This window comes from Xenopus laevis, chromosome 6L (assembly GCF_017654675.1).
Source record: "Xenopus laevis strain J_2021 chromosome 6L, Xenopus_laevis_v10.1, whole genome shotgun sequence".
NCBI classification, from domain to species: Eukaryota; Metazoa; Chordata; class Amphibia; order Anura; family Pipidae; genus Xenopus; species Xenopus laevis.
This window is the reverse complement of record NC_054381.1, coordinates 64,635,562-64,662,062: the sequence shown is the minus strand read 5'-3', so window position 1 is coordinate 64,662,062 and position 26,501 is coordinate 64,635,562. Positions and strand designations below refer to the sequence as shown.

Genomic DNA, 26,501 nt, shown 5'->3' with positions numbered 1-26,501 from the left:
GGCTCCATGTAGTGCATCTAGACATATTTCCCAGATGACTATGATGGCTAGTGTTATTAATGGTGTAATCAAACGAGCTTCTATCTAAAAAACTTTTTTAGGGAAATGGAAAATTGGGAGTTTTCAAAAGTTTTGCATGACATGCTTTTAGTAGCAGCAGTGCATGTTTTCAGGAAAGAATTGTCTTACAAGCACAAAAACTGTATCTGACAATAATGCTTATACAGATATGGGACCTGTTATCCAGAATGCTTGGGACCTGGGGTTTTCCAGATTTGGATCTCTATACACTAAGGGGCAGATTTATCAATTCCAATTTTAATCCCCCTATTCGAATGTAAATTAGAATGTGAGATTTATCACACCTCATCCATGGAAACAGTCCTAAATCGAATAGTCGCCACCTAAAACCTGCCGAGTTCATGTACAAGCCAATAGCAGAGGTCAGTTGAGCCATTTGGGTATGTAATAGCCTTCCTGACATTCAAGTTTTTTTTCCGAGAAAAACTTGATCGAATACGATTCAAATTTCTAGGTCAGCACTAATATTAGCCATGTTCATTTTTTCTTAAATAATCTCCCAGTTGAATTGTGAGTATATTCAAATTAAAAAACAATCACATGAAATCGAAAGTTGACCTTTGATAAATGGTCCTCTAAGTCTACTAAAAATAATTTAAACTTTAAATAAACCCTGGATTGTTTTTCCTCCTATAAGTATTAACTCTATCTTAGTAGGGATCAGGTACAAGGTACTTTATTTTATTACAGGTACTGTTTTATTGTATTACAGAGAAAATTTTAATTATTTTTAAAAATGTTTTTGGAGCCTTTTGGATAACGTGTTTTCTTCTAAAAATGTTGTGGAAGTTTGTGAAACTTATGCCATACAACAAAACATGCATTTACATTTTTTTACACAAATGTAAACAGAAAATGATGTATTTTACTTTATTTTGCAAGTAGATTTATACAGTTGATTGGTGCTGTAGTATCCACTCTGATGTGCCAATGAATTTAAATTAGTGCAAGCCTACCTATATATATTTATTGGTAAGAAAGTTGGGTAATAGGACAACTTTTTGTGTTTGTGACCAATGTGAAGCATGGCTTTTGATTCCAGGATAATGTTACATCATTTTTGTGAAAATGAATCATAAACCTTATTATATTTTTTTTCCAGCGTAGAGTAAAGGATGTCATATCGCCTATTGTCTTTGAGGCATCCTATAGCCTTGGTGACCACATCATTGAAAGTCAACAGAAAGAACTGCCTCCTCTTAAGCCTATACTTCGATGGAAAAAGGGAGAGAAGCTAGCACAGCGAAATCAGGTAACAATGGACAGACCTATAAAATCATTTAAATGCCAGTCATAACTGGTTTTGTGTCTAAGTCAGGCGTGGTGATTCTGTTAGGGCAATGAAACATGGTGCTATTTGTCGCCAGCGTTCTGTCGCAGCTAATTCTCAGTATTGTCTATGGCGTATTTTCTGGCGTTTGGTAGCTGCGACAAATCACAGGTGCACAATGTGTCATTGACAAAGTAATTGTTTTTGTGTATATTCATTTTAACTAGCATTGTAATAATGCTAATACCATGACCCCAAAACCATAGGAACTGAAGGGCCATTAAAATGAATTAGACTTTCACATTTCCATATAAAAACTATATTTTCAAATGTATTTCTCATGAATCCCATTACATTTTATGTTTAGAACACTTTTATTTATGTAATCTTTCACAAGAACTAAAAAGAGAACAAGTGTGAGAGAGAAAAAAGCATGTTGTGTTACACACGAATTCCAGCTGTTTCTGTATCAAAGAGGGGAGGGAGTTACATGTGTGTGTCCCAGAAATACTAATCGCCTCAGTCTGTGTGGGATATCAGTGTATAAAAATATCATGAAAGCTTCTGTTTAATACAAGGGCAGATAGAACAAGGAATGTCTTTAGTTTTAATGCTCTTGAGGGAAGGGATATAGAAAGTTTTTAGGCCAACGTTTTTACATCTGGAGCGAATTTAAACTTTACCTTTGACCTGACTGTTTTTTCTGTGCATATGAGCAAATATTAACAAAAATGGACAAAGACTCCGATCTAATCTGTGATGCAAAGAAATTCATAATCCTTATACCACAAATCTCCAAAGTCTGTTTTTTTTTTAATTTTAAAAAAAGCAAATTATACATTTTAGGTCTCATGCATAATACAACCTACTTTGTTATTGTGTTTGACCAGTTCAGACTGCACAACATCAAATGTGAATTTAATGCAATAAATCTGTGTTTTTAAAGCATATCAATCTGTAATTTATGTCTTTACTGAGAATATGAACACTGCTAAAAGTTGCAAAAACCTACTAAATGTTGCGGTGGAGTCTTTCTTTCCACAATTGATGAATCTATAAATGAATTTATAAATGACTTCCTATTCTATTTTCATATTATATCTATGTTCTAAGTGCACTAATGCAGTTACACAGTTACTAATTAGGATGTTAGCTGTTAGTTTTTTAACTACAAACATTAAAAGCAATGTTTAAAAAACACTACAAGGAGTCTGACTCTGGGAACATAGCCACACATACAAGGGTCAAAGTATTACCCAAAGAGGGGAAGGACACTATACAGGTGTCATTATACAGTCCAATATCCTTTCTCAACCAAACTCTTTACCAAAAATGATGGCAGATTGCGTGCAACTAATCTTACTTAGTATCATTTTTATTTTTAATAAACTTAGATCTGATGCAGGGTATGATGGAGATCCTGTCTGCCATACTCCACTCAAACACCAATGCACAAATAACAAATAAAGAAAGAATATAATGTTTTTAATAGGATTTGTGACATCTTATGTCTACTGAAACTATGCCTGTTTAGGAATTTACACGAGAGAACAAGGAGTTTTTGTCACAATTAACTGATTACATTTATGGATTTAAGGTGGGCTGTGGAGCCTGGCAGGGTTGACCTCTCTCCCCTCCTTTTCAACATCGCCTTAGACCTTCCACTGAGATCTTTTAATGAAACACCAAGAATTTTCATCATAAAACGAATCTAATCTAAAATGTTTGGACTTTTCAGATTATTTTCTGATGCTAATGTCAAAACTCCAAACCGAAATCCACATGCTTTTTTAAATATTCTCCTACTCATGAATTAAAAATAAAATATTTTATACATCATCCAAATGCTTCCATTTTTACAGAAACAATTTGGTTAATTTATCTGGGGAGGGAAACATACAAGAATAAGCCTAACAAAATTATGTCAATGGGGAATAATCCTTCTTAACAACAAGGTGTATTTTCAGGGACATCTGTTAAGATTAGTAAGAGATAAAAAGGGAACATGGTCACAACATGCCAAATAGATAACGTTATTAATTCATGTATACTGAACATGAACATCAGATCCAAATTCAGTATTTTCTCATTCTCGGGTACAGTAGTAGGGTAACAGAAACTCTCCACACTTGAACAGACTAGCCATAACGAAAAACTGGAATAAAAACAATGACCTCACTAGTTTTCTGCCTCAAGCTCCCTTTAAGACAACTCTCCAAATTCTTAGAGACACAACTGGGAAATAAATGGATAACATCAAATAAAATATAACAATGACCTTCTCATACTTTACTAAAAAAATTCAGACTGATTTTAATAACCCAGGAGATGTTATTTGGTAATGAACCTTCTCCTACTATTTCAAAGCCCAAATCCAAGCACTTATAAAGGAATATAGAGATTGGGAAACAACTAGGGGCAGATTTATCAAGGGTCGAAGTGAATTGAGGGAATTTTCGAAGTAAAAAAATTCCAAATTCAAAGTAATTTTTTGGATACTCCGACCATCAAATAGGATACTACGACTTTGAATTTACTTCGAATTCGATTTGAAGTAAAAATAGTTAGAATATTCGACCATTCGATAATTGAAGTACTGTCTCGTTAAAAAAACTTTGACTATAATACTTCGCCAAATTAAACCTGCCGAAGTGCTATTTTAGCCTATGGGGACCTTCTAGACCATTTTTCTAAGTCTTTACACATCGAAGTAAAATCGTTTGATCGTACGCTAAAATCGCTCGAATCGTTCGATGGCCAAATTCGGTGAAGTCGTTTTGAAGAGTTGCCCACTCAGATAATGCAGATTATGTGTGACACTGATATTCAGAATTGGTTTGGGAGAATAACAATTGCACACAATGTGACAGAATGGGTAGTCTCTGGAAAACTAAAAATCTACACTCTGCTAAAAATCTACAAAACTATTTTTTAAGGTTGCTTAACAACAGCAGCTAAAAAGGCAATATTGCAACAGTGGCTACAACCTGGTCCTCCAAACATACCCCTGTTTCATAGTATAATTGTTAATTTAATAAAAAGAAAACAAAAGTCCATCGAGCTTGGGATCCTATGTACACTTTGCCTATAAAGATATATTCTACACTTAAAAACATTCATATAGATATATAAAAAATGAAATTATCCAATCAAAGGAAAAAAGCATCATGAAAACCTTATTTACTTCAATTTACATTCTAAGCCTGTTTCCCTATTAATCACATGGCTATTTATCACACTTCTCATACAATAACAAAGTAATCCTGGAATTTCTCCCTCCCCCCAACCAAACATTTAATTCAATTCAAATAAGCCATGATTGAACTGCTAAACAGATCGAACTGCTCATAACATAATGAGCAATGCAGCTTGTAAATGAAAATTAAAGATTGCTATTGGCAAATTACATGAAATACCAATTAGTGACAAAAATGCTTGAATGTGAGGGTGTGTTCTGTAATTTAACTTTTGAATCGAGTCAGCATCTTTTAAAAAGGGATTTCTTTTCCTGATGTGCAGGAAGCTACTTTTCTGTGCATACTCAGTGATTAGTTTACATTGCATGATTGGTGATTAACATAGTGCAGAGCTATTTTCCATTACTTCACCTTTTGGAAATCTGCCAGATCATATTTTCTTGGCATCACTGAATTTGGATTTTACTTGATATTTTGAGGGTCCTTAAAGTAAACAGTTCATCATGAAGGTAGTTCTTTTTGCTAGTGTTCCCAAACTGAAGACCTGTCTGTCTGTAGTATTTGAATATTTGGAGTGTGACGACAGTAGCAAAGAGCTGATTCAGAGCAGGTGTGTACTCTGCATTCAGCAGAATTGGGGCATGGTTTGGTAGCAGCTGAGTCAATAGTGATGCATAGCAATTAGATGTGCTACAAAGTATTGGGGTGTTTCTCATCAGTTTTGTAACCCTAACTGTGTTTTAGCAATATCAATTACATGCTATCACGTAATGCTTCATACCTAAAAACTAAATTCTCCCTCTTCTGTCTTCCTATTTGGAGTACTATTGGATAATTGCCAAAAACCAGAACTTGATTAATGTCTCACAGATTATATGACATTAGTTGACAGTTATGCTTTGGTTGGCCACCCACTGAAGGGCAACTTAGACATTTAGGGGCAAATTCACTAACCTCCGAAAATTCGCCAGCGCCGGCTTCACTCACGTCGCAACACTTCGCCAGGACAACGATAATTCACTAAAATCCAAAGTTGCATCCAGGGCGTCGAATGCTGGCGAAGTTGCGTTAGCATTACTGCGCCAAGCAAAGTTGCGCTAGCATTGCCTAATTTGCATACGACGGAAAGTTAAAGTTCAATGGACATATATGTTGCAGCAAATACATTACACTGCACAAGCCCAGGGAACCTTAATAAAATAAAATAAAGTTGTTATAATGCCCTACACAGGTGCCCAGTGTATAGTTTATGTGTCATATGTTAGGAAATGTAGGGGGGAAGTCGGTTACTCCAAAAAAAAAAATTACACTATTTTTCAGCCCATCACCCTGAAAAAGGAGCTAGCGTTTTTTTGGGACTTAGAAAAAATTGTCAACTATTTTTTGAGGAAATCCTATCTAGTCTATTGCACTTCACCTGGTCTGAGGTGGCGAAGGCAAGTCTGGTGCAAGAGGTAACGTTCAATAAAATCCGCATCTTAGTTATGTCCATTCAACCAGAGCGCAAATTCGCCAGGCGTTATGGAGTGAAGTACCGCTAGATCTCCTTCGCTTAGTAAATCGTCAAAGTACCAAAATGAAGTCACACGTCACGTGCTTCGCCCGAGTTAGTCACTTCGCCCTTTAGTAACCCCTTAATTTCTTTAGCTCAGACATTGTTAGGGACATTTTTTCTCTGTGCCTGATTATCAATGACTCTTTGACCACTGTATGCTAAAGGGCTTTCTTTTATGCTTTTAAAACTTTTAAAATGTTCATACACTTAAGCTGGCAACACACAGGGAAGTCTTCATATACAGTAGACGCTTGACCACGAAGTCAAACCATCATATAAATACACAATTGTTTATAACTAAATTTTATAGACCCATACATTCAGACAAGGGGTGATAAAATGGGGAATATGTCATACACCAATATCATTTGATCAAAGTTTTATCAATAGAGGCCAAAGGGCAGCAGTCATACCACAATCATATTTCCATACCTAATATATTTAACTATTAATGATTGTTATGAACATATAAAGATTTAACTGAATTGTGAATGACCAGCCTAATGTGTGCAGTCCTCTTGACTGATGCTTGAAAATGGAACACAAATAAAGGGATATAGTCATTACATGCCAATTTAAAAAAAAAATAAATAAACACAAGCTTTAAAAATATTTGAATGAAAGAAAATGTAATTCTATGTTACTTTCCAGTGTGCGTTAGTTAAAAAATATCAGTGGTTTTAAGCTTTAAAGGTGTCGATCTAAACCCAAAATATTTTAATGAAAGAAAATGTATTTCTAAGTAACATTCCAGAGTGTGTAAGTTAAAAAATATCAGTGGTTTTAAAGTTCTTTGGTAAATGTTATTGCCATTGACAGCAGTGTTGTCATTTATGCACTGCTGTCTCTGACTTGTGGAGAAATGTAGCAAAAGTCTTCCAGCCTAGACATTATTTCTCAAATGCCTTGCAATTGACTCCACGCGTCACTTAGTCAACTGGCTTCTGCTAAAAATTTCAGTAGTCAGAAGCAGCAGGCATATAATAGAAATGAATAGCCAGGCCAGACAATTACAATTGACAAAACTTTTTAACCTTATAAAATTAGCAATGAATGTATATTAGAAAGTTTCTTTCGAAAGCATTATCTTTCACTAGGAACATAATTATTTTTGTTTCATCTTTCATTTTGCTGTTTTTGGGAAACGTAAGATCTGGTTTCATGCATTCCATTACTTGTTTTAGGTAATGCGTAATAAACCTCTCAATCAATTCTCAGAAATTAAGTTTTGGGTTGAGAAACTAAGATATCTTACATTACCCTCAGTTACAGCTATGTATGTATTTGTGTGTGTGTATGTATTTAGATTGAATGCATGGAAGGAGAGCAACTGGTTTTCCTATACCTTACCCTATTTTTATTCTTAGTTCTCTCCTCTGACATTATTATCAGATACTGTAACTCTCAGTGGAAAAAGCAAATGGAAATATTTTTTTGCAAAAGCAACCTGGCAGTGTAAAAGTTCTTTTTAAAATGTCAGTCAATTCTGAATGACTGCTAGACGGAGCAACTACTCTAAGTACATAAAAGGCCTAATTTCCACTGTAAAATGATCCAGCAGCTGCTGCTGGAACACTGCTCCCAGCATTCCCTCAACAAGGAGCCAATTATTTTATGTCACTGAAGAGAGTCTACTGTTTTTGTTTTACTATATAGTAAACATTTTGAAAAAGCATACAATATACACTTTCCTGATTTCAGACCCATTTTGAACGGAACTGTCGCTCTGATGATTGTGCAGCTGATTTGAATCTAAAAGGAAAGCTTCTTCTGTCAAGGTAGGTAACAAGTTTTATATAAATTTTACATCAAAATATGTTTTCTGTTGTTTTCTCTAGGCAAGTATAATATAAGTGTGGGTTTTAATATATTAGAAACCCTATTTTGATGTTTCCGTTCTAAAATTAGCAGCCAGATGTAACAAAAGATACTTTGTAGCTGAGCAGCTTCTTAAGAGTTTCATGGTGTTTGCTTTGAATGGAAAGCTAAATAAATAAAATAACTAAACCTTTCATGATCTTATTTTGTGGGGCTTATATCATAGACATACTAAAGTACTTACAGACACAAAACCACTGTACAGTAAAGACTTTTGTCTAAATTGTTTTGCTCTAATATTCTTGTTGTACCAAGTGATATGATTAAAGTGTAAAGAACGACAATACAAGATATACAAGGTAGTCCTGTTCTACTGTTGTATCTGCTAATGATCAGGCATTGCAAGTGCAGGCATTGCTTTGTGTACTGTGCAAGCCTGAAGTGCAATTGGAGGATATTCTTGTAACTATTATTGTACAAAAACACACGATTAATCTCTAGCTTTGACCATAAGTAAAAAGGGGCCCTGGCTAAAGCCGATCACAAAAGGGTCTTAAGGCCACTGGTGTAATGGCTCAGTCTAACTCATAAATGTATATTTTATGAAGGTTCCATAAATGTGTTGAGTTTTGCTTTCTGACATATAGGAGCTTAGCTCTGCTTTTATGTACACAAGGTATAGTTTTTATAACTAAATTGCACATAATTTACTCTATTCACTCTAATTTAAAATGGTATTCTTGAACCAATACATATATTATTTTTTTAGTTGTAATTCTGGTGTTTAGGCAGCCATCTCAGGTCATTTTGCCTGGTCATGTACTCTCCAAAAGAGACAGCACTTCATTATGGAACTGATTTCAGACAGGCTATTGTTATTGTTAACTTCCCATTGTTCTGCTACTGGGTTGCTGGAGGGTAAGGGTGCTGCAGTAAAGAGTGACTGAAGTTTATTAGAGCACAAGTCACAAGACTGAGGGCACCTGGGAAACTGACAACATGGCAGATTTCAAAATTAAATATAAATAAACATGTCAGATTTCAAAATTTAATAAAAATAAACGTGTCTGCTCATTTGCAAAAGTCATTTCAGTGCAAAATTCTGCTGGAACAGCACTATTGTGTACTGATGTGTTTTGTAAAAAAAAAAAAAGTTTAAACAAACTCCATCAAATTTACAGATGCTAACCTGCGTCAGACAGACTTTTGTTTCAGCTGCTGTAGTATTAGGAATGGGGTCAAGACCTAATAGGCTGTTTGCATCAAAGCTTCAACCTGTCAGGTCTCTGACCCACCTGTTAGCCCACAACACTACTACTGCAGCTCTCATGGGAGAAAAGGGGTCACTGATTAACTTTGGAAAGTAAAATTGGCCAGAATGGAGGCAACGTGTTAGTCATATCACATAAGCATTCTAAAGTGATACTTACAAGTTATAAAAATCTGAAATGCATCAGGAAAAAACTAAAACTAAAGATCTTTACAATGTGACAATATTACCCCTGAAAAACTATTCCGTGATTGTTACATATCACGGATTGTGACACTTGAGAAATTCCAAAAATGACAGCTACATTTAGGCTCATAAACTATTTTTACAACACCACTTGCATTTTTTTAAATTTGGGAGTGGGAGTTACATATAAAGATCCCAGTTGGCTGCTTAGTCAGTAGGTTTCTACATTGTGTTTTTGATTAAAAGGAACAGTAACACCAAGATTGAAAGTGTTTTAAAGTAGTGAAAATATCATGTACTGTTGCCCTGCACTGGTAAAACTGGTGTGTTTACTTCAGAAACATTACTATTGTTTATATAAACCAGCTGCTGTGTAGCAATGGGGGCAGTCATTCATAGGAGAAAAGGCACAGGTTACACAGCAGATAGCAGATAAGCTCCATAGAACATAATGTTATCTGTTATCTACTATTTAACCTTATAGTGTCATATAGTCTTTTTTTAATTTCCGCCATTGCTACACAGTAGCTTGTTTATATGAACTATAGTAGTGTTTCTGAAGCCAACAATTTTACCAGTACAGGGCAACAGTGCATGATATTTTCACTACTTTTAAACAATTTTTGGTGTTACTGTTCATTTAAGTCCTCTTTTGACTGACGGTTTCCTAATTGCAGTTCATACAAGAGCCTTCATTGCTTACTTGAAATGTGGAATAATTGGCTGTGGCACAGTACCACAGATAAATGTATTCTTGTGTACAAATGAACACTCATACTGGGTGGCAGTTGCAGACATTGATCATCCATTGGAAAATACATCTAAAACTGGTCACACTGAGGCATTTAAAACTAGTCATCTATTCTTACTATTGTAAATAATTCACTGTTGGTGATGACTAATCTCTGGCCGTTGCGCCACTGGAAGAAACTGAGAATAAGTCAAATAATCAGAGAAATACGAAGCAAGGCGAGATCAAAGTTTGAAGTCAGATTGTTATTATGTTTATAAACTAAATCTAAGTCATTCTTAGAAATGTAAATGTGCATTTAATAAGGCAAGATGAAAGAACCAGGCAACACATTGAAAAGATGTCTTATACACTTAGGGGCTTATTAATAAAGCTGTGTAAAAATGATTGAAATGATTTACACCGGTAAAATAGTGTAAAAACTGACGTAAAATAATGGCATATTTATAAAGTGTAACCAATTTTTTTTGGTCTAACTCTGTGTTTCTCCCTAGTGCCCCACTTTCTTTGTGCCAACCTTAAAAAGTGTTGCATACACAGAGAGGTGTGTGTGTGTTCTGTTTTTTTTTAGGGTACAAATTTTTTGTAAGGGTACTTTTTCGCCTCTGTATCAATTGAAAATAAATGTTTACACTATACTACACTTTACATTACATCTAATAGGAGTCAGGTTTTACAGCACTATATTAAACCCTTAGAAAAGGATTCATGATCAAAGTCTTCTGCCTGTGAGAATGGGGCATGCTGGCTGTAATATTCTCCAGAATTTGTTTTCAATAGAATTCCTTCACTTTGATAAATGAGATGATATTATACTAAGCCAGACTGATAAACTCGTGACTAGAATACATAAACTATAAATTTTACTCTGCTTAAGAAATGCATTCATTGTTTTCTTTACAAAGTATTTTTATGTTTTACTATAGATTAAATGAGCTGGCTGCTATTGTTCTGGAGATATGTTCATGTGATTTTTACAGAAAAAATGGGTGGGTAATTCAAGATCAGAGCACAAAATGAGTCTGGGATGATGTATTTAAGAGCTGCTCAGACAAACAACCATTATTATTAGTAAAAACATGTATTCAAAGCACCAACATATTCAATAGTTCTATACAATAGATTGGTGCAAGGTTTCCTCTAATTTTTTTAATGGTGATGCTAAAAAATTATTTGTTACAACTTTGAAGTAGACCTGTCACCCACACATAAAAAGCTGTATAATGAAATTATACATGAAATCTAATCAGGCCCAGATTTGTGGAAAGGCCACTTAGGCCTGGGCCTAGGGCGGCAGGATTTTAATGGGGCGGGGTGCTGCCCAACCACACTCACATTGGTTCAAAAACACTGGGGATGCGCTGGAGATACAATCATTTTTTATATTTCCGGTGCGCCAATCCCCATTGCTCCAGTCCAGATGATGAAAATTTGCGCGAATAAAGGGGAGTGGACAGGGGCGACGAACGGCAGTAGGCCTAGGGGCGCCCACTATGTAAATCCAGCCCTGAATCAAAATTCTTTTTTTCAATAAAACGTCCATACCTGTTAAAAAGGCGTTTAAATATCTGAGCTGTCAATCATATATTGCCGGTTCTGCCTCTATGCCTGTGGCATATACAGTAGGTGGGGCAGTCAATTACTTTCACTTTCTATTCATCACTTCCTAGATGTAACTCATCTCCTCACATTCCCCCTCCCTTGTCACCGTCTGTTTGTGTATCCAGTGTATGGTTATGGGCATCAGGTGCCAAATTCAGGCCCTAAACGAGATTTTTTTATGATGAAAACTTGCCTTAATAACAGCATCCACAAAATGGCACCTGCCTGCTTGCTGTGATTGTGAAGGAAACTAAATTTAAATAATTAATATAGTGTAAATAAGTTTATTTTGCTCAACTAACATTATAGAAAGGGATTTGGAATTATTTCTTAGGGTGACAGGTTCCCTTTAAGGGCTGCTGTACCACTATATAGCATGGTAGGAGCTTACTTACAGCAAGTATTTAAATAAAAACTATTATTGGTGCAGTTGCTAACTGTTCTTTCTTCTATTTGCTGGCAGTGAATACATTCGCAAATTCACAAATCGAAATTTCTCTGGTTTCTCGATTTCGACGCCGGCTTCAAAGGTTTTTCGTTGCTAAACGGACGCCCATTGACTTTAATGGGCGCCGGCATCAATTTTGACACCGGTGATTTGTCATCAGCCTCAAAAACGGACCAAATTCGCCCATCACTAATGATAAGTAGTGAAGAGCGAATTCTTTTTCGCCTGTTATGGATTCACTGCAGAATCCTCTGTTTTGCCTGTGGCAATTTTTTTTCTTTAGATGGGTGGATGGGATTACATGGGTGATCACTCTATGGCATCACAGATATTCCTTTCCCCACTATGGACCGGCATTCGCCCTAGCACAATTTTTCTGCAAAAAACAGTTGGGACATATTGGAAAGGAGCTTATCTAAAAAGGTAGGGCAATGTAAATACTATTGCAGATTTTAAAATTTCCTTAAATACAATGAATGGAATTCTGCCTTCCCATTAAAGCAGTTGTTCAACTTTTGAGATAACTTTTAGGGGCAAATTCACTAACCTCAGTAAATTCGCCATCGAAGGCTTCGCTCACATCGTAATACTTCGCCAGGCATAGGTAATTCACTAAAATCTGAAGTTGCGTCCAGGGCGCCGAACTCTGGCAAAGTTGTGCTAGCGTTACTGCGCTAAGCGAAGTTGCGCTAGCGTTGGCTAATTTGCATACGGCGGGAAGTTAAAGTTAAATGGACGTATATGTTGCAGCAAATACATTACATTACACAAGCCTAGGGAAACCTTAATAACTTGAAATAGAGTTGTTATAATGCCCTACACATGTGCCCACTGTATAGTTTATGTGCCATATGGTAGGAAATGTATGGGGGAGCCCAGGTACCCAAAAAAAAAATGTATGGACTTTTGCAGCCTAGCACCCTGAAAAAACTAAAAGACACCAGCGTTTTTTGGGACTTAGAAAATTTTTCAGCTAAAAATTGAAGAAGCCCTATACATTCCATTGCACTTCACCTGGTCTGAGCTGGCGAGTCTGTTGGAACAGGTAGCATTCAGTAAAATGTGCATCTTTGTGAATTTGAGAAATAACGTTGCCTGGCATAAGAGTGCAAAGTAGAGATAAGAGAAAATTGATTAATACCTACCGGAATTTTCTTTTCCTGGCCATCTTCCCCGTCGACATGGAAATATATACTTATGGGTAATCTCCTACTGCTTCCCAGCCTGGACAGAAGAAATGGTTAATCTTTAAACCCCATAAAGCCCACCCCTTCCTATTCCTCCTCAGTCAATTATAAAGTCACAATAGGGCGGGCATGTCGACGGGGAGGATGGCCAGGAAAAGAAAATTCCGGTAGGTATTAATCAATTTTCTCTTTTCCTGGCCATCCCCCCGTCGACATGGAAATATATACTTATGGGTTATACCCAAGCAATCAAGAATAAAAACAGGGGCGGGATATAATGCTGCTTAATTTATTATACAGAAGAGGCAGAAGAAAGTATAGATTGCCCAAATTGGGCTTGCGAAAAAGACATCACATCCAATCTGTAATGCCTAATGAATGTATTGGGCGTAACCCAGGTCGCTGCTCGACATATCTCTTCAGGTGAGACTCCTGCCTCCACTGCCCAAGAGGCTGCTACAGCACGAACCGAATGAGCTTTAACTCCTTTAGGTAGAGAGCTGCCCTGCTCCTTATATGCCCTTGATATAGCCTTGACTATCCATGAGCTTAGAGGTGATTTAGCGGCTTGTTCTCCTTTCCTTTTCCCGGCGGGAATAACAAAAAGCATTCTTGACTTTCTGAAACTCTCTGTTCTTTTGATGTATATTTCCAAACATCTCTTAACATCCAGCGATAAATCTCTCTTTTGAGAAGATGTAGGGTTTTCAAATGAAGGTAAAATAATTGGCTCATTGATGTGAAATTTAGTCACAACCTTAGGAAGGAAATTGAAAACTGGTCGAAGGTGCACCTTCTTTTCATGAAAAATGGTGTAAGGCGGATCTACTGAAAGAGCTTGAAGTTCGGAAATTCTACGGGCTGATGTAATAGCGACCAAAAGGAAAGTTTTTAAGGTAAGTAACAATAGTGATACTTGTTCCAGAGGTTCAAAGGGTTTAGTCGACAGTGCTTTCAGCACTAGTGGAAGATCCCAAGTAGGACAAATAGGTCTAGTTGGAGGTCGAATTCTCTTAACTCCCTGAAAGAACCTCTGTATTAATGGCTCCTTGGACCATCTCCTCCCCAGAACCGCTGACAGAGCTGAAACCTGGCCTTTCAAGGTGCTAAGGCTTAATCCCTTCTGAAGACCTTCTTGAAGAAATTCTAATATAATTGCAACAGTAGGTTTAAAAGGATCGAGGCATTTATTTGTAGCCCAGGAATTAAAGGTTCTCCAAACCTTGTGATACTTTGAATTGGTATTATTCTTCCTGGACCTAATAAGGGTTTCAATGACTGAATTAGAACAGCCGTATTCCTTCAATATCGTCCTCTCAATCTCCAAGCCGTTAGATTGAGACAGACTGGGTTGGGATGTTTCCAGGTGCCCTGAAGTAGCAGGTCTTTGGTCTGAGGGATTGGTAATGGATCCGCAATTGATAAGCGCCTCAACAGAGGATACCAGGGTCTCCTGGGCCAATTGGGGAGAATTGCTATTGCTTCCATTCTCGTATATGAAATCTTCCGTAAGACTCTCAGTATTACCGGTATTGGGGGAAATACATAAGCAAAGAGATTCTCCCAATCTTGGGAGAAGGCATCCAATGCTGCTGCTCCTGGACAAGGGGCTCTGGAAAAGAATATCGGAAGTTTGGCATTGTGATCTGTCGCCATCAGGTCTATCTGTGGGCAACCCCAAATAGATGTTATCCAGAGAAAAATTTCCTGCTTCAGCTCCCATTCTCCTTTCGGTAAATGGTGACGACTCAGACAGTCCACCCATAAATTCTGAACACCCGGAATGTGTTGAGCAGTAAGGTTCTGGAGGTGAGTCTGAGCCCACTGCATGATCGGTGCCGTCTCTCTGAAAAGAATCTTGCTCCTCGTTCCTCCCTGGCCTTTGATATATGCCACGGTTGAGACATTGTCCGACCTGATCTTCACCGAGGAACCGAGAATGATCTTCTCGAATGCCTGAAGTGCTTGAAAAACTGCCCTGATCTCCAAGATATTGGATGGAGTCTTGGAGAGATCTTTGCTCCAAACTCCCTGAGCATAAAGATCCAGAAGGTGAGCTCCCCAACCTAGACCGGAAGCATCCGTAAATATTTCCAACCAAACTGGTTCCTCGAGAGGAAATCCCTTCCGAAGGTTGCTGGGAACTCTCCACCAAGCAAGGCATTGTCGGCATTCCCTGGTGATTCGAATTGATCGAGACCAATCCTGTACAACAGGATTCCACTGCTTGAGGAACGAAAGCTGAACTGGTCTCATCCTCCACTTGGCCCACTTCACCAAACCTATTGTCGAGGTGAGGAGACCTAAGAGACTCATGAATTTCCTTGCTGATGTGTAGGAATTCTCCAGGAATTGACTCACCTGCAGAACTAAATGTCGGATCTTCAGTAACGGAAGAGACACCATACCCAGAATTGTATCTATTTGAGCGCCCAAATAGATCATCCTCTGAACTGGTACCAGCTGACTCTTGGCAGTGTTTATGATCCAGCCAAATTTCTCCAGCACTACTTTGGTTCTCTGAAGGTTGACAGATAACATCTTCGGATCTCGGGCTACAAGAAGTAAGTCGTCCAGATAGTGATAGATCTCTATCTTCTCTTGTCTTAATTTGGCTATTACTACTACCAAGATCTTGGTAAAGGTTCTGGGCGATGTTGCTAGCCCAAACGGAAGACATCGGAATTGATAGTGTTGGTCGTTTAGACAAAACCGTAAATATTTTTGATGCTCTACAGCAATGGGCACATGAAGGTAGGCATCCTTTAGATCCAAGGATGCTAGCCAATCTCCTGGCTGAATAACTGCTTTTATGGTTGATAACGTTTCCATCTTGAACGGTTGATATTTCAGAAATTCGTTTATTCTTCGGAGATCCAGAATTGGACGTAAATCTCCTGTGGCCTTGGAGACTAGAAAAAGAGGAGAATAAAATCCTGTTTTCTTCTCCTGAAAAGGAACTCTTGCAACTGCTTGTTTCATCAACAGTTGTCGAACATAATGAAAAAGAAATTCTTTTTCTTCTGGATCCCTGGGTACGTCTGTGACAACGAAATGGTCTAAGGTAGGTTTTAAAGAAAATTCCAAAAGGTAGCCCCTTTGAATTGTAGCGACTACCCACGCGTCTGAGCATTCCTTGGCCCATACTCCTTGAAAAGCTAAAAGCCTTGCTCCCACAGGAGGATGGGTAGAGAGACCGTCATTGAGCCTTTGAGGAAGACCTTGGGGATCTCGGAGGCCTGACCTTGGACCTGAAAGATGTCTGACCTGAGCGCCAAGTTGAGGTTTTAAAATCTCTTCCGAACTTGAATCCTCTAGAATCCTCCCTTCTTCGAAAGGAATTTTCTGGCCTCCTCTTAAAGTTTTCACGAAACCTTCTACTTTGCGGCAAAAAGGTACTCTTACCTCCTGAGGATTTTGAAATAATATCATCTAAGGCCTTGCCGAATAACTTCTTACCCTCATAGGGCATCTTACAGAGTGAATTCTTGGAAGCGGTGTCCGCAACCCAAGACCTTACCCAGAGGGCTCTTCGAGCTGCTACAGCAAAAGACATTGAGCGAGCAGACAACTGTACTAAGTCCAGAGATGCTTGAAGGCAAAAATTAGAAGCCAATCTGAAGTCTTCAAGACCTTCCAAAATCTTTTCTCTGGGAATCCGATCTTTAACCGCCTGCTCTAAATTCTCCGCCCACAAGGAGAGTGCCTTAGTAACCGACACTAGTGCTATAGAAGGCTTACAGGCTGCTCCAGCCGACACATAACACCTCTTTAATTCAGTTTCCATGCGGCGATCCATAGGATGCTTAAAAGCTGATATATCATCTATGGGTAACGCGGTCTTCCGTGATAGCCTTGCTACCGGAGCATCAACCGAAGGAGGGGTATTCAAAATATCTTGAATATCATCCAAAAAAGGGTATAATTTCTCAATCTTTTTCTCGGCTGGAATTCTTCTAGAAATCTTTTCCCATTCTAGATGGATTAAATCTTGCACCTCTTTATGAATAGGGAAAGCCATTTTCGCTTTTTTGGAGAAAAGGAGGGAGGTAGAAGGCTGACCTGGATCCTCCAGATTTAAAGTACGCCTGATAGCTTTAATAAGTGGACCTAGATGCTTTTGGTCAAATACTGAAATTTCATCCTCAGCATTTTCCTCATCAGTTGAAGAACTGATATCTGATAGAATTTCTTGAATAGAGGATTCTCTATTAAATACGGATAAGTCTGGGGTAGAGAGTACTGTCTCTTTAAGACCTTGTGACACTGCATCTTTAATCCAAGACATCAAAGATTGCTGATCAGGCACAGCGGCAGAAGTAGAAGGAACAGGCATATCCTGCAAGGACTCTCTGGCCACCGAAGGGTTAACCTGCCTAGAGAGGTATTCATCAAAGCAGTCTTGGCAGAATCTTTTATTCTTCATAGCCAAATTATCACATGCCCGACATTTCCTATCAGCATCCTGTTTGTCCCTCTTCTTACTGGGCTCTTCAGGAGCAGGGGCACTATAAAAATAAGGGCACAGTATAAGCCACGGTTTAGGGGAGATTCTTTTTGAAATCCAATGCGGAAGGTACTCACATTAACATCTTGGAAGGGGCTCTCTTAGGGGCAGCTGGATCCATCTTGCATGTGCGGCAAAAAAACGGCAACAACAGCAGCGGCGCTGATACTTGGCGCCAGACATTTAAATCCTAGGCGTCGCTGAATAATGACGTCATCGCGCTAACCAGCGCAACTCGGAGCCGCGAATGCGGCAAACTTCAAGCCCTGCCGTGCCTCCCCTTCCAGACAACGCCGTTGCCATACAGGATAGGGGCTTCAGATACAGAGAATCTCCTAAGAACTGTATCTGGTCATCTGATGTGAGTACGATTTCCTGCCTGAGATACAGAGGGAACAATCTCCTACTGCATCCTAGGCTGGGACAGAAGAAAAGACTGAGGAGGAATAGGAAGGGGTGGGCTTTATGGGGTTTAAAGATTAACCATTTCTTCTGTCCAGGCTGGGAAGCAGTAGGAGATTACCCATAAGTATATATTTCCATGTCGACGGGGGGATGGCCAGGAAAGAGTCTCCTTCGCTAGCGAAGTTACGTCAGAGAAGTACTGAAATGACGTCTTGCTGACAATTTTTGCAAACGTTAGTCACTTCCCCTTTAGTAAATTTGCCCCTTGGTATGATGTAGAGAGTGATATTCTGAGATAAATTGCAATTTGTTTTCATTTTTATTATTGAAGGTTTTTGAGTTATGTAGCTTTTTATTCAGCAGCTCTTCAATTTGCATTTTAAGCAATCTGGTAACTAGGGCCCAAATTACCCTAGCAATCATGCATTGATTTGAATAAGAGACTATGAATAGGAGAGGATCTGAATTGAAGGATCAGTAATAAAAAGTAAACAATACATTTGTAGCCTTACAGAGCATTTGCTTTTTATAAGGAAGTCAGCGACGCCCATTTAAAAGCTGCAAAGAGTCAGAAGAAAAAGACAAATAACTATAAAACTATAAAAAAAAATATTGAAAAACCTATTGAAAAGATGCTTAGAATTCTTCTATAACATAATAAAAGTTACCTTAAAAAATTTTATTTTGTGGGGAAATGGCAGAATAGATAAAAAGACATTCACCAAAAAGGGGGCTTGACAGTTCTGAGCACAGGAGATTGAAGTAAGAGTTATTTAAAGGTGGCATGAGTGGTATTACAGCGGTAGGAGTTACAGGGCAACCGTTTTGAAATAAAAAACAACAAAGTGATATAAAAGTGATACCTTTCAATGAAATAATTTCCTATTGGTGTATCCAGTTTTTTATTGGTTACAGTGAATCGTTGGTGTGTATTTCTCTTTCTCAGACTTTGCCCAGTCTCTCCTATATACAGTCCGCCTGTTATGCATTTAGTGCATTGTATAAATTACACCACATTGGAAGAAGAACAGTGTTAGGGTTAAATTACACACCTTGCCAATACTTGCAAACATTAGTGTTTAATAATTCAAATTTGCTCTGGCATTTAGCTTATAAAACTTATTAAGTAGCACCAATTCCGAATTATTGTTGAGAAATAAGTGTTTATGTATCTGGTATTATAGAAAGTTGTGTAATGAAATAAACTAAACCACTTTATGACTTTGCAGCCAGCTTGGGAGATTTATAGCAGATGCCAAAGCCAACCGGTATGCTGTGCACATACAATCACTACATTAACAGTATATAATGGCATTCAGCTTGTCAATGTCACTTCTTACAGGGACCCCAGCAGTTCTTGTCTTCTTCATTCTGTACAAGATTGATTACTTCCATGTGTCCCCTTTAGAATGAACTAAGCATCCATGCTAAGTATTACACATTCTACTATTTTCTTTAGCTTTAATAGTAATATGGCATGAAACACAAGCCTTAACAGATGAAACTGATTTGGACCAGGTCTGCGAATAAAGCTTTCCATTATAATGAAGTCAGTGGGGGAGGATATCTGTGATAATGTGTATTACAGTAAGAAGAACAAAGGAGTACTGCTATAGTGAGCATACATGGCTTTTCCCTCTGATCTGTTATATGAGCCTCACTAATTTATGGCATCATTCATTTTATTGATTCCAAAAGTCTGTGAAAGTAAGTCTTTTTTAATTATATAATTAGAGTTATGTTTAAATTTGGCCATTGCATTGCATGTTGTGGGAGCCATATTTCTCATTCATGCAATCCTTTTATTATACCTCTTAAATTACGTTTCCCTAGATGCTGGACAAAAGCCCATGTATCTAGTTATATTTGCATATCCAGTGTTATTGGCCAAGAGGTGTAATGACAACTTCCTACCACACTTTAATATAGTGTTTGGAAAGGGGTGGATCTTCCTCTTTGGCTGCTGGTGTCCTGATCAACTGGTTGTTCTCATTGAGCCTGGGTACACCAAGGTCCAGTTAAGCCATTTGTCCTAAAGGGACCTGTATCTTTAGTGACTGAGTTGGGGACCAGGGAACCCCGTGAACGAGGTTTAGCTAGAACAGGATAGTTCTGTACTCTCTAGGAGAGTAAGATAGAGAGCTTAACTAGAAAGAACAGTTGTGTGCTCCATCAAGGATCTGTAGCAGGGAGTAGCTTCCCAAAGGTTTCTTGATTGTCGTTAGTGAAGGGACCACAGTGGATAGGGTTCAGGCTTAGACTCCTTCTCTCTGACCACTCCACTGGATGGGATCCGGACCACTTTGAGGTATATCTGCCTGAGGGAATTGATGTATTCTTTGACTGCATGCTGTGTCATCTACCTGTTCTACCAACATCTGATGTTATATCTGCTAATACCTCAAACCTATGTAAGTAAACCTGTGGTCATTGTCTTGGACTAATAAACTCTCCTTTTTGTTTTACTATAAGAACCTCCTGGCATCCAATCATTCCTATTTTTGCTATACGGTAGCCTGAGAGTTGTAGTTCCACTACACCTTTATGGGAAACTTCCACTTAGCGAAGGCCCTGATCCTGAAGTTTGAGTCGCAGTGTAACCCATGATCATATCACTAGCTGGACAGTCTTGCAGGAAATACCCCATACTCACACAGGACTGCTCTTGCTAACCTATTTGTGCAATATCAATAAATAGTCTCTTACTAAAGCCCTTATTCCAAATTTCCAATAAAATATTTTCCTTCACTGCTTCAAACTCAAACTCCATCCACAGAAAATGACTCCCTCTTACTTTTTATGCACTAGGTCACTAGGGTATACTCATAACTATCTGAGGCCAGTAGGAATCAAACATGCATGTTGTGCAGTAACTCACCTATAACATTTTATTGGTGCAGTGACTTAACGTGTTTCATGCATTGGGCGCTTCATTAGAGGAGACCAGTAGAGATCTTCTCACTCCCACATCACATGATGATACTAGAGGATAGCTTCTCACTCACATGATGATACTAGAGGATAGCTCACATTATAACCCGAATTAACACTTAAACCTCCTCATGTATTAAGATTGACATTGCAATATATATTTAGCGAATGACTGCATCAAATCAAATGATTTGCCCAGTAACTACCATTATATTTGATTGCCATATCTTTTTACAAGTGGAACTGATGAATACCACTTGTAAAAACATCACAATCCTTTTTAATTTAACAATTTATTTATCAACTCATTCCAGCATGGGAATCAATGTGTAGGAATTCTCAAAGACAGACAAAGCTTTCAATCTCCATTACATTTACAAAAAATACTTTAAAATCCAGTGTATATTGGAAAGTTGCTTAGAAGTATGTTTGCTTTCATTATACCAAAGTTTTTTTTCAAATTTTTTGCACAGACATTCCCATCTTAAACAGTTAAAGGGGTGGTTCGCCTTTAAGTTAATTTTTAGTATGTTGTAGAATGGCTAATTCTAAGCAACTATTCAATTGGTAAAGGATCTATTTTCAGGAGTGCTTGGGACCTGGGGTTTTCTGGATAAGGGATCTTTCCATAATTTGGAACACCATACCTTAGAATTACTAAAAATCATTTAAACAATAAATAAACTAAATAGAATTGTTTTGCCAGAAATGTGGATTCATGCAGCTTAGTTGGGCTCAAGTACATGGTACTGTTTTATTATCACAAAAGCAAATTATATTTTTAAAAATGTGATTTGTTTTATGTATATATATATATATATATATATATATATATATATATATATATATATATATATATATATATATATATATATATATATATGTATATAATCCTCCAATGAAGAAGCCACACTCACAAGACCTGTGAGTGTGGCTTCTTCATTGGAGGATCATATGTGTACTGGTGGCACGCACCCAGGCAAGAATAAAAATGGTTGCACACCAGGTACTTTTTTTCAAAAGTTTAAAAAGTCCATTCTTAATAAATTACATTAAAAAGGTTGTGTCAGGCCAACGTTTCGGTCTCCACTTAAGACTATTAACGAGACTATAAAATCCATTAACAACCATAGAATAAATAGATAAAACTTACCCAATCACACACTCGATTGGGTGAGTTTTATCTATTTATTCTATGGATTTTTGAGTCAATTGAGAAAAAAGAAAATTAAATTATGTGAATTGTGAAGTGCATTATTTTGTTTTGGAATGCCAGATTGAAAACTTAACTCAAGCCATTGCATTTAGAATCAAAATACTGTTCTTATACATTCACACTTGAGAAATTAAGATATAGAGTTAAAAATCAAGCACTTTTTTTATTTTGCAGCTTTGATAGCAAAACCCCTTACTTGGCGTTGGGAGCTGTAAAGAATATTTCCCTTAATATCTCAGTATCCAACTACGGTGATGATGCATACGATACAAACGTCTTCTTCAATTTTTCAAGTGAATTGTACTTCATTAAAATGTGGCAAGAGGTAAGATAACTTGATTACATTTGTCAAGCTGTGCATTTTGTGTATACTATTATAAAATATTGCTGGTTATATTTAGACTCTAATGTTAAATTCAGCAAACTCGATTATTCTTTAAAGAGGTTGCATTGTCTTTTTTCTATTTTATTTACTCCAACTTCTACTTCAGTGGATATGATTGACCATGTGCCAGGTTAAAGATGGTATTGAAGAGTTTAAACATTTACCAGAACTAATTTTCAATGGAAATAACTCTTAAATTAAGCATCTTCAAGAAATGCCAACTAAACTAAAAAGTTCTGTATATCAGAACAGGTATGGGATCTGTTACCCAGAATGTTTTTTTTACCGGATAAGGGATCTTACTGTAATTTGGATCTCCATACCTTAAATCTACTAAAAATTATTTAAACATTAAGGGGCAGATTTACTAAGCTCGAGTGAAGGATTCGAATGATAAAAAAAATTCAAATTTCGAAGTATTTTTTTGGGTACTTCGACCATTGAATGGGTCAAATTTGATCGAATTCGATCGAATCGAATGATTCGAACGATTCAAAGTAAAAATCGTTAGACCATTCGAAGTACTGGGGGTCATTTATCAACACTGGGAAAATTTGCCCATGGGCAGTAACCCATGGCAACCAATCAAATTTCTGCAATCAGTGTTCTACTTGCAGCTGGCTTCAAAAAGCTAATCACTGATTGGTTGCTATAGGTAAACTGCCCATGGGCAAATCTGCCCAGTGTTGATAAATGAGCCCCACTGTCTCTTTAAAAAATACTTCGACTACATACTTCGCCACTTTAAACCTACCAAGGTTCAATGTTAGCCTATGGCGGCCTTCCCCAGCACTTTTCTAAGTTTTTTGTGGTTGAATAAAAATACTTTGATTGATCGCTTAAAATCATTCGAATCGTTTGAACAATTTTTATTCGATCGTTCAATCGATATTCGAAGGATTTTACTTAGAGGGTCAAATTCGAGGGTTTTTTAACCCTCGAAATTCGAACCTTAGTAAATCTGCCCCCACATAAAACCAGTGGGATTGTTTTAATGATAAATTATATCGTAGTTGGGATCAAGTACAAGGCACCCTTTTATTATTACAGAGAAAGGGGAAATCATTTTTAAAAATTTGAATTTTTATTTTTACAATGGAGTCTATGGGAGATGCCCTTCCCGTAATTCTGAGCTTTCTGGATAACTGGATAATGGATCCCATACCTGCACTATGAATTGTGCAAAGTACTGGTCCTGAATAATATTTCAAGTCAACAGGGTGTAGAGACGATTTTAGATTGTCTCTTCTCAAGCTTTGAATGCTACAGACTTTCTTTGACAGGGCAATGAACCCCTAATTATTTGAGGGTAGGATAACATGTTAAGAACACTGATAATGAAAATAATATCAAACAAATAAAGCATGGTTTTCATTATGTACAGTATGTAATTCATCAATGAAAAAAATTTGACTGCTCAACTTAATATATATATATATATATTAATATGTAAACACAATTTGCATTGTATGGCTTCCTGATCATGATTTGTACTAACTGATAAAGAGAAGGCAACCTCATTATTACTATCTATTTCATATCCTGGCATTTTAGTAATTTTACCTACATATAAGATGAACAGCTATAAGGGGTAATTTATGACTAGGAAATCTGTGTACAATCCTCCATTTATTATTTGTTGGACATTGCACACTGCCTTCCTCTCTTCTTGAAATACCCCATTTATCTACGCTTTGTTTCTGAGCACAAAGACCTGTGGCTGCTCCCATGAATACAGTGTTGCCTGTGTTTCTCAATGCTGTATTCATGAGGGGCAGACAAGGTGCCTAGGTACCCACCTCCAATCCCCTATCCATTCCCTAACTTGTCCTTTTATAAGCCCTGGCACTTCCATCCTGGGTCCACTTAAATGACACTTATAAACTGACATGCCAAGGCATACTAATATCACATAGCTTGTACAAGCAGTGTTTCATAAATGCCCGCCATAATCATTTTTTTAGTAGCATGCTGTAATTAGGAGTAAATATAGTACAGTTTGATATGGCAGCCAGGTCTGCACATTTGTTTATTTTAAACTTTATTTTTAACTTTCGTTTATTTTAAAGCCTCTCTTATAAAACCTTGTTTAAACAGCTATGTGCAGTGTCTAATCCAACAAATTCAATCTATTCAGCAGAATAAATTCCAAATATATTTAAAGGGAGAAGGTGCTAGTAAAGACATAACAGAATGTTTAGGCATACATTTGCTATACGACCCAAACCAGTCAAATTCAAGTTTTAATTTAAAAAGAAAATACATATTTTAAACAAGGTACAATTACTCTAACCCACTGAAATGATTGAAATCATTGCTTGGGACAATGACAGACAAACAGAGAAGCCCTTTTTTGCAAATAAATATTACAATTTCACAAGTGGAACAATACTTAAATAAATGCGATCTATTGATAGAAATAAGCACCAATTACAGTGCCTCTATGTGTACTCATACTCATGCATTCAGTTCAGTACAGTTGAGAAAAAGGTTATGAAAACTCATGGACAATATTCAATTTGAGATGCAATGCGGTTCAGAAAAACTTATCTCACTGTTTATTAAGTGAGAACTCTATTGAAGTATATGGGCAAAAACTTGAATTGGATTTGGAGCAAAGTTTTTTCTATTCGAATTGAATCTTGTCCATGATTTTTTAGGTGATAAACATGGGATGACATTGTCTCACTGAATTGAACCTGGACTTATGACTGAAATGAAAGTGATAAATGATGCTTCAGGCTTGAGCTGCAGCAAGTAAATTAAATTATTTGACCCTGTGAATAAAATTAAGTTGAAAAAGTATTTTTTGTGGAATTGGAAAAGCCAGAACTGAATTTGAAGCAGTTGATAAGATGCAATGGAGAAATAGTGTTTGATGTTAAATGACACATTTCATGACTCTGTAACAGTTGAAAAATGCTCCAGTGCAGCAACATTTAAAGAGAAATTATTAAGCTATTGATCCAGATCCAAACATTTAATAATGATTGCAGATAAATGTAACCATTCGTGTTAATTCCAAGTTATTAAAAAAAGTTTACAAATGTTTTGCCTACCAGCAGAAGCTTTTCTCGTTATATATAATAGAGAATTGCTTAACCACACTACACCTAGGGGCATACATTTTATAACGCCATCCTTTTGCATGGCAGCCACAACCCTGACTGTTTACTTCTGAAAGAACATGATGAAAATGAATATATTGTAGTACATATGTGGGACCTAATCCAGAATGATCTGTACTTTTGGTTTTCTTTCCTATTTTGGATCTTCTTAGCTCAAGCCTACAGAAAATCATGTAACCATTAAATAAACCCAATAGGCTGGTTTTGCTTCCAATAAGGATTTGTTATATCTTAATTTGTAACAAGTACAATGTACTGTTTTATTATTACAGAGAAAAAGAAAATAATTTTTAAAAATTTGGATTATTTGTATAAAATTGAGTCTACCTTTCCGTAACTATGGGCTTTCTTTTCTTTAACATGTTTCCGTATAATGGATCCCATACCTGTAGTATCATTGCAGTGTTGCATACTGCCAGTATGTCTGATTCTAAGTAGGGATCTAATGACTTAAAACCCAACCTACAAAAAAATAACATCTCTTTACAATCCCTTACATAATTTAACTATTTATTTGTTTTGCAAAAATAAATGAATAATTGTAACCTATCTATCCATATTTAC

General features: G+C 37.1%; 1 protein-coding gene across 1 annotated transcript in view; it reads left to right on the top strand.

Moving 5' to 3' along the window:
• The window catches only part of itga9.L (integrin subunit alpha 9 L homeolog), a 212,458-nt gene that overhangs the window by 123,759 nt on the left and 62,198 nt on the right, over window positions 1–26,501 (top strand). The window contains exons 16-18 of the mRNA XM_018267579.2: window positions 1,184–1,333; window positions 7,805–7,881; window positions 22,599–22,749. Coding sequence (XP_018123068.1) covers window positions 1,184–1,333; window positions 7,805–7,881; window positions 22,599–22,749 — 378 coding nt within the window. The remainder of the gene's footprint in view (window positions 1–1,183; window positions 1,334–7,804; window positions 7,882–22,598; window positions 22,750–26,501) is intronic.